This window comes from Helianthus annuus, unplaced genomic scaffold, assembly GCF_002127325.2.
Source record: "Helianthus annuus cultivar XRQ/B unplaced genomic scaffold, HanXRQr2.0-SUNRISE HanXRQChr00c130, whole genome shotgun sequence".
NCBI lineage: Eukaryota > Viridiplantae > Streptophyta > Magnoliopsida > Asterales > Asteraceae > Helianthus > Helianthus annuus.
The window spans coordinates 1558-11024 of record NW_023395646.1 but is presented as its reverse complement, the minus strand read 5'-3'; the positions used below and the strand labels follow the sequence as shown (position 1 = coordinate 11024).

Genomic DNA, 9467 nt, shown 5'->3' with positions numbered 1-9467 from the left:
CTCAACAGTGGTAAGTCTAACATCTGCTATTAGCCCAAACACTGTTAGGAATGACTAAAATAATTAAAATGAAGATGCGACAACAAAGATTAATACTATTTAAATTTATGTCATTTAGTCAACAGTGGTAAATCAAACAGTCGTTAGCATACACAGTTGTTTCATCATCAGCAGATTCTTCAAAAAACTACTATCAATGATCAAATTCTGAACATTTGTTTTATCTTTGCACTCATCTGTTTACCATCAAACCAACCCCTGATGCTATTAAACCTCTGTTGACTTACCAAGCAAATGTTCAGACAGAGTTCAACATCAACATAATCTGTTAACCATCAAACCAACCGTTGATACTATTAAACCTCTGTTGACTTACCAAACAGATGTTCAGACACAATTCAACATCAACATTATCTCTTTGCCATCAAACCAACCCTTCATATTATTTTTTATTAATTGTTGACTTACCAATAATTAAACTAAATCAAACTAAAAAACTAAATAAGTAAAACTAAAAGGCAACATAGAATCATAAGTTTAAAATTTATTCATTTATTCATGACATTAAAAGTCCAATAATTACATCACATACTGAACAACATTAAAGTTCAAATCTAACAATAACAGCAAGAATGAAGAAACTTTAGCTTCAACTCAATCGATTGCTGAACTCTCGATGTATGTCCTTAAGCATCGCCATGAACTCCACGTCTCTATCACCGCACTCTATATTACTAACAACACAAAGCTCACGAACGGAAGTTGAAGGCATGCACATAAGATCTCTGGAAACCTGCTCTCTAGTGAACAGGCCAACCTGTAATCCATCAAAACATATCTTCAACTCTTGAAGAGTAGCCATGTCTTCATACACCTGTTCCTCGATTTGCCTGACAAAACGCTACTTGAAATAATCCGATTTTGCATCTGTGAATGAGGCCATTTGAATAACTATATTACTCGACTTTCCTGAAAGTATGATATTATCTTAGGAAAAGGTGATGAAAAACATGTGAAGTGACTATGAGTTTATATAATGAACTTTGTAATTATGAAAACGTGTAGATTTAATATATATAAACATATTAATGTAAAATTCAAAACAACAGTCTTTTAATGCAAAAACCTTTTCAAAACCCCAACTTTTATGGGAAAAACGTAAAATTAAATACCAAGAAACCCAAGGGACAAAATATCAAAATTCAAAGAACAAAAGCAGATCATGAAAATTATAATTAAACGATTCATTTTCCATGTAAACGCGTTTTTTAAACTCTATAAAAAACCGATGATTAGTTTTGATTCAATACATCAACAACTCGTCCTACAAATCACTTTCTCTCAAAAATAGTTCCAAATCAGAAAACCTACAAAAAATCTACATGGCAAAGTTCAGTTTCTACCACTGGTCAGACACCAGCAATCTTAAAACATAATTCTTGATGTGGTCACTCAAAGAACAAAGAACAAACCAAGAAGTAAACAGGAAAGTCGACATAATCAACAACACTAATAACAACAAAACCTGGAACAGCATAGCATTGCTCGATGAAGTCCTCCACTCTCCTCCATCAGACTTCCAGAAGAATGCAGAAGAGTTTCTTACACAACCTCTAGAACAGGATCAGAAAATCTGCAACATGCTAACTGACCTGAAATTAAAAAGAGAGCATGAAATCACATGGAGAAAGGCTAGAGTCTACGAAATCTTAGCAAGTGTTAACCCTAGCGTGTAATACTTTATAAATATTTCATTAAATTGCTATTTTTCTCTGTAGTAGTTAATTTTAATAATATAAACATGCATCTTAACAGTTAATAAAAAATAAGAAACAAACCTAAAATGCAAAGGTCTCTTCTCAACTGGTGTAGCACAACTGACTTTTTCACGATAGAAGATGCATATCGTCGGTTGAAGTTGCAACTCTCGCATCAAAGAATGTAACACATGCAACTTTTCACGATGTTGCAACAATTATATTGCAACATCGACATTGAAAGGTTGATGTGTGATGGCCAACTTCATTGAAACGACGATGTTAGAACAATGATACCGGAACCATAACATGTAAACAGAATCATCAAACATTCGAACAAAATTGTGTAATCGGAGAATAGCGGCTGAATCACGAGAGTCGAGAAAGATGCATTTGAGAGAGAGAGAGAGAGAGAGACACGCTTGCAGATATCAGCGAGAGAGATTTGAATGTGCAGCCAGATAATTATGTCTTATTTATAGAATGGTTTGAATTTTGAATATGGTTTGAATTTTGAATTTTGAATTTTGAATGTGGAGCCAGAATTTGAATTGGGAACAGATGTTTGATTATAAAATGTTGAGGACAGATGTTGATTAGAGAGAGTAATTGATATGTTATATATCTGGAGCCACTATAATTTTGAATTTTGAATCTGGAGCCATAATATTGAACCGTCAGAGGTTTTGAAGTTTGAATTTTTAATTATCGATGGTTTGATTACAGTAGTTTGATTACATTCTTTTGAATGGGCAGACCTTTGAATGGGCAATGATTTTGATTACAGTGGCTTAAATGGACAGTGATTCGTATTATAACAGAGATTTTGAATGGGCAGACCTTTCTAAATGTGGGTCAACTTTGAATTTTAAAGTCTTTTAATATTAGGCTTTATGATGTAATAATGAGATTAAAAAAGCCTTGTTGGACACCCTCTCCTGCTGACACATCAGCTTTTCTTATGTCACTTGGATTTCTCCTTTTATAGAAAGTATAGATAAATTGTTTTTGTATGTGTTACTTTAACTTTTTTTAAGTGATAGAATCTGTTCTTACGATTTATAAAATAAATATAATATAATTTGTATCACAATTAGCCCCTCCAATCCAATACTAAACACCCAATAACATAACAAATTATTAACAACGAATATTATAACATTTGTTTAAATTAATTTCCATCACCAAAACCAATCCGGTAATCACCCACGCCGGAAAATGTCCGCCGTTTCCTCGTCCGCCACTTGCCACGGCACCGCCTCTCCCTCCGTCGTTTCCTCTTACCTCCCTTTCACACGCGCCACCTACCTCCGTCACCGTCACTTCCCTAGACAACTACTATCACAGTCACGTTTCCAACTCACCTCCCGCATAATCTCCTCAACAAAACCCTACATCACTCTAACACCTAGGGTTTCCAAATCAGACACCAATTCTCCACCAGAATCATCCGAAATCGACTGTGTAGGAACCGGAACCGATGTGGAATGCGTGTATCCACCGGAGGGAACAGGTGATTACGGAATCGAATCACCTGAAACGGCGTCGTTGAGTGATCTAATTTGGGAATGGACGCTACTGATTTCGCCGTTTTTCTTTTGGGGCACGGCTATGGTGGCTATGAAGGAGGTTTTGCCCAAATTAGGACCGTTGTTTGTTTCGTCGTTTCGATTGGTTCCTTCTGGTTTGTTGTTGGTTGCGTTTGCTGGTTCTCGTGGTAGGAAGGTTCCCGTTGGGGTTAATGCTTGGTTGTCTATTGCTGTGTTTGCTATTGTTGATGCTACTTGTTTTCAGGTTAGTTAGTTTGTTTGTTATATTTTGAGTTAGGATTGTTTGTTTATATTTTAATTATTACTTTTCTGAGTCTGATATGTGTGATGATTAGATAATTGAGTCTCATAAGATTGTGATTCAGGGGATAGTGTTTGATTGATCATGGTGTTCAAAGTTGTAATGATCTCTTTTGAGTAGGGATGGCAATCAAACCCGAAACCCGAAACATTTGGGATGGGATTAGTTAAAAAAAATATATATTCACGGGTATGGGATTAAGTGATGTACCCGTTTACCCGGCCCAATTACCCGAAAACATATACCCTGATGTATTTTCTTTTTATTTTTTGTGTATCTAGTACTGATCCCAAGATTTTAATAATCGTTAGGTGCTAGTCGTACTGTGAGGTACTGACTAGCGATTAATTGGATTGGGGTTGGGATTTTATATGTAATTTTCAGTTTTATATGTGTATACACACATTTTTTTATGTATTTTGTAAGTAGACATGTTTTAACACCTTATTCGACTCATGTTTTCAAGTAGATAGGATTAATTGCCGGAATTTACAGGTTCTGGTCAAGAGTCTGGCCTAACTTTGGCTGGAATCGCTAGACTACCACCGACTTTTGGCCGATTAGGACTGGATTTGACCATTGTTGATCGCCTACTGATTAATTAACCGATTAGATAAAAATTTATCAGTGAACTTGGGACTAGCGATTAATCGGAGGCTAGTCGGTATTTTTACAAGCATGACTAAGCCATTGATTTGAATATCATATGGAAATGCACATATATTTTTGGATGTTTATATATTTTAAGAAATTTATATTAGTTTTTGGAGAGTAGGATTTATACAGTATGCAATTGATTAATGGATAGTTATAGGAAAAATAGAGCGGTAAGATTATTTTTTTTTTGTTTTTTGAAAAACCCAACGGGTATACCCGAAATGTAATTACCCGATAGATACCCTACGGGTATTGGGCCGGGTATAGGTCACCGTTTTACAATCGGGTATGGGGTTGGGATTACCAAAACATGTCCCAATCCCACCCATTTCCTTACTTTTGAGGGGGCTGAGGCTTTAGAGTGTGCCGATTTAAAATCATGTAAAGAACTAATAGATGAATGCAAAATGTAAAAATAATTATACTATCATTTGATATTATTTTTTTCCTTTAAAACATAGTTGTTGATAGCGAATAGCGACAAATAGCGACAAGGCACCTATAGGCTACGTAGCGAATAGCGACGGCTATTTTATAAATAGCGATTACACTAGAAAAAGAATTTTGACAATTTTTATATGTATATTACATCAAAATACCCTTGTATATATGCTATTTTACATGTATATTTCACAAAAACTAATAGTTAGTAGCAAAAGTTTAGGAGTTGGGTGTGTGAATGAAAGTCTCAAAAGGTGGTAAATACTTTGTCCCACATTGGTGTGTGAACAAAGTGAGTGGTTGTTTATAAGGTAAAGTCTTTACTACTCCATTGTAGCTTTATGACATGTTTTACCACAAGTCCTACCCGCGCGCAGGGGGGGGGGTGCAAAAACTGAGTTTCTGAACTGGAATTTAATTGAACTCGTGCGTGTCCGAAAACCCGGGCCCGCGTGGGGCAGTTTTTGCACCATTTAACCTTCGTTTTTTAAGCAGGGTTATGCAGTTTTTTTTCGTTTTTTAAATGGTACAAACAGGAGGCAAGAGGTGTGAAATACAGCCTGAAACCAAAAAAAAAACAACCTGCAGCTAACTTCGCTGTACATCGCTAAGACCTATGTAGCGACACTTGGTCGCATGGCTACATAGCGCGCTATAGTGGTCGCTATAGCCGCTATTAACAACTATGCTTTAAAATCAAACTTACTTAAAGTTGATTATCTAGCAATTAAATAGTTAGATAGTTTTAGACTGAAGCAGGTTATCTAAATGCTTTGAAGTTTAATGCTTGGAAGTTGGAAAATCACTTCTATCTAAAGTCTAAACACCCACTAGGTTTGAATGGTGGCCGAACTCAGTTGTTTTCACATAAATAAGTTCAAATGGTAACACGAGTAGGTAGTTCTAAGTTCTAACTTGATATATGCAGTAAAATGGTAAATTACAATACAATTTCAAGACACTCAAAGTTAACATTGTTGCAAATTTGATGGAGTGGAAGGAGTAAAAGTTTCTCTATCAGGATTCTTGTAATCATCTAAACAAACAATTACCGGTCAAACATCTAATCAGCATGCAAGTAAAGCGAGCTGTTTGAGTCTACATGGGTTGCGTAGGGAGTTTGATTATGTTTGGTGATGCATTGCAATTGCAGGGTTTTTTAGCAAAAGGACTGGAGAAGACATCGGCTGGCCTTGGCAGTGTATGTTCACTTCGGCTAAATTGCTTTGCGTTTATTTTTTTTATTATTGTTATTATATTCAGTCAAGGGTAAGATGCGCAGACTCGCAGACAAATGCTTACTTTCTTGAAATTTGACGGAACCAATGATGTCTATTTTTGTACTATCTTGTTTGTCAGCTCACTTCATTATTTATAAAAATACTTTTGGTTTAAGGTATGCTAGATGAATTAAAGCATAAATGTGTTTAAATACATGCTTTAAGTTACTCATGTACTATTGCAGGTTATAATTGATTCACAACCGTTGACGGTTGCGGTTCTCGCTTCCTTGCTATTTGGCGAATCAATCAGTTTAGTTGGAGTTGCAGGTCTGGTTCTCGGTGTCGTAGGCCTTGCACTTCTAGAGGTATACTGATCATAGTTATTAAAGGCACTAGGCGCACTCAAGGCGCATAGGCCTCGCCTGGGGCCTAGGCGCAAAGCGCAAAAAAAGCGAGGGCCTGAGAAAAATAAAGCGCATAATGAAATTATTTTAAAAATATATTATGTATTAGAAAAAGAATACTATTCTTCAAATAAAATAAACAAAATATTATCTAATCGGTACCAAAATATTAGTGTTAGTGTAGAAAAGTAGTTTTCCTTGATTAAAAGTAGAAATTTGGCTAGAATCTTGTCGGAATTTAGCCGGAAACTCTCCGAAATCTAGGAATCTTGCCGGAATGTGCGCCTGAACCATCCTGGAGAGTTAAAGCGCAATTTCCTCGACTTAAAGCGCAACTGCCTCGCCTCGCCTGAAAAATGTGCCTAGGCGCAAGAGGCGATGGCTTTTAACAACTATGATACTGATATTCAAACTTCTCAATCTCTATGCATCGTTTGTGTCTTCCTTTTTACTTTTGTTTCTTTAGTATTTTTTCAACTCTACTTTAGGCTTATGGAGTTATAGAAGGGGCGTTTGGTTGTGCATTTAAATATGTTATTGCAATTTGAGGCCAAAGCAATCGGCTTTACATGTTAGATAAACTGATTATGTTATTTTTTTTTAATTCTAGGTTATATTTACTTTTTTGCTTAAATTTGGATAATCAAATAATGAGCTGCCGTAAGAAGACTCTTAAGACTGATTATTGAGTCAAATGCAAAACTACCTAATTGTCCACAGCTTTAAGCAACCAATGATCCATGTCCATAGCTTTAAGCAACCAATGATCCATGTAGTTAATATCAGTGACATATTATATCGGTGATATATCGGTTATCGGTCCCCATGTAAAATATCGGTGTTAAATATCGGTACCGATAATCGACGATATTGACCGATATTTGGCAGATATTTCGCCGATATTCCGGATATCAGTATCTTTCTTCTTAGTTCTACCATTCGTCTCTCTTCTTATTGCTGCTATTAGTGGTTTAAGTCTTCATTGTTAATTGTTAGTGTTAAATGTTGTTGTTTTAAGTTTTAATCAGTTCCGACTTGCTACGATTGTTAGTGTTTTGCAAGTTGCAAAAGGTTAATTTGTTAATGGTAGGAGAGTAAACTGAATTGTTAATGTTAAATTGCTATATATTTAAATATCGCATGATATTAAAATTACCGATATCCCACCGCGATAACCTATATCTCAAATATCGGTCCTTGACCAATATCCGATATTTTACCGGACTAACTGCTTAGCCAATGATATGATGTGTGAGTATTTAATTCTGATTCTGATTTTCCAAGATGTAATAACTAATAGTTACTTTATATAGTTTATCCAAAGAGCTTGTTAGTGTTTCGTTCCTGATAAATATGGATAGCAGAAGTGATGAATCGGTTGTTGTTGCAGCTGCCTGCTATTTCATTCGACGAGAATAACTTCTCATTATGGGGGAGCGGGGAATGGTGGATGCTTCTAGCAGCTCAAAGCATGGCGGTTGGTACCGTCATGGTCCGATGGGTTTCTAAATACTCAGATCCCGTTATGGCTACTGGATGGGTTAGTAACATAACACTTGCTCTATAGTCTATATAATTATTCAAACAGTTAGCAAACTGATACACCTATTTCTTTAGGTAGTCTTAAACTTAAGGGTTGTAGAAAATTGAATTGCACTGATCTAATTGTGCTATTTGTTACTTGGTAACCCTTTTAGTTAGTTTTCATTCTTAATATATTTTATATTCTTATTTCTTAATATATATTATATACTAAAGATTACCTTCCCTATAAATATCCGTGCAGCACATGGTTCTTGGTGGGATTCCATTGGCAGCATTGTCATATCTTGTTCATGATCCTGCTCTCAATGGGGGACTCAGCGAGCTCACAGCAAATGACGTTTTCGCCCTTCTGTATACCTCTGTGTTTGGCAGCGCTATCAGCTATGGCTTATACTTTTACAATGCTACAAGAGGTCATCTTCATTTGATCATGCTTTTTTCTAGCTTATTTATTTCGTATATCAACATTTTTCATTCTTGATATTTACCAGGTAGCTTGACAAAGCTTAGCTCTCTGACCTTTCTAACTCCGATGTTCGCTTCGGTTTTCGGGTAAGTTGATTTTATGAGCCAAATTTTCAACTTGTTTATGGAAACTACTATTAATTTTAGTCATATATTGGGATGGTTTTCTTATTTTGATTTACAGTTTCCTCTATCTTGGCGAGACTTTTTCACCGATTCAACTAACAGGGGCCGTGGTAACTGTTGCTGCCATATACATGGTTAACTACAAGAATGCTGTTGAATGAAACAAATTGTTGTTTTGAAGATAATGCCATTGGATCTCTGAAATACTCTCAAGCCCTCACCTTCTATAGGGATTAAAAGGGTGTTGAATACAGATCCCAACAGGTATGTATATAATCATGGTTCTTGTAATCTTGCATTATAAGCCAATTTTCCATGATGTAGTACATATTAATGTAAACTAGGGAAATTCCACCACGCAACCCCGCAGGAAACATGTATGTAGTACAAAAAAAAAAGTATTTACGATTGTATTAGGTTAAATTACACGAAGGTTCCCTCCCAAAACGATATCAACACATGTTTTACATTGATCGAAAACTATAAAAATGATACCTATACTGATACCGATGTTGTTTGGTCAATATAGGTTTGTCACGGTATTGGTACCAAGTATAGCTGCGATACAAAAAAAATACCTTATTGTATTAGGTTAAATTACACGAAGGCTCTCTCCCAAAACGATATCAACACATGTTTTACATTGATCGAAAACTATAAAAATGATACCTATACTGATACCGATGTTGTTTGGTCGGTATAGGTTTGTCACGGTATTGGTACCAAGTATAGTTGCGATACAAAAAATACTTTATTTTGAATACAATTCCGTTTCAATAAATTTTATATCGGAATGTTAACAAAAATAATAATTATTCGGTATTTGGTATTTGGTATTTTATATCAAAATAGCTCTAGCTGAGTTCGAGCTTTGAGTTTTACTCGCGAGCCGAGCTCGAGCTCAAATAAGTAAGCTCGAACCGAGCCAAGCTCGAGCTCAAGCTTCAGAAAAACATGATGAGCCAAGCTCGAGCCTAGTCGAGCTCGGGCTCGGCCCG

The 9467-nt window shown here is 35.8% G+C and overlaps 1 protein-coding gene across 1 annotated transcript; it reads left to right on the top strand.

The window, feature by feature from the left end:
* The first annotated feature begins 2904 nt into the window (after positions 1–2904).
* Positions 2905–8973, top strand: LOC110912185 (WAT1-related protein At3g02690, chloroplastic). The gene is made up of 7 exons (XM_022156855.2): positions 2905–3551; positions 5860–5907; positions 6172–6294; positions 7724–7873; positions 8120–8291; positions 8370–8430; positions 8528–8973. The coding sequence occupies exons 1-7, from the start codon at positions 2976–2978 to the stop codon at positions 8628–8630; spliced, it is 1233 nt and encodes a 410-aa protein (XP_022012547.1). The 5' UTR covers positions 2905–2975; the 3' UTR covers positions 8631–8973.
* The last annotated feature ends 494 nt before the right edge of the window (positions 8974–9467 follow it).

What these genes read in the sequence shown, in the direction of transcription:
- LOC110912185 (XM_022156855.2), top strand. Translation starts at nt 2,976, where the DNA reads ATGTCCGCCGTTTCCTCGTCCGCCACTTGCCACGGCACCGCCTCTCCC. An exon ending in TTGATGCTACTTGTTTTCAG is followed by an intron (nt 3,552 to 5,859) that starts GTTAGTTAGTTT and finishes TTGCAATTGCAG; the next exon opens with GGTTTTTTAGCAAAAGGACT. An exon ending in TAGGCCTTGCACTTCTAGAG is followed by an intron (nt 6,295 to 7,723) that starts GTATACTGATCA and finishes TTGTTGTTGCAG; the next exon opens with CTGCCTGCTATTTCATTCGA.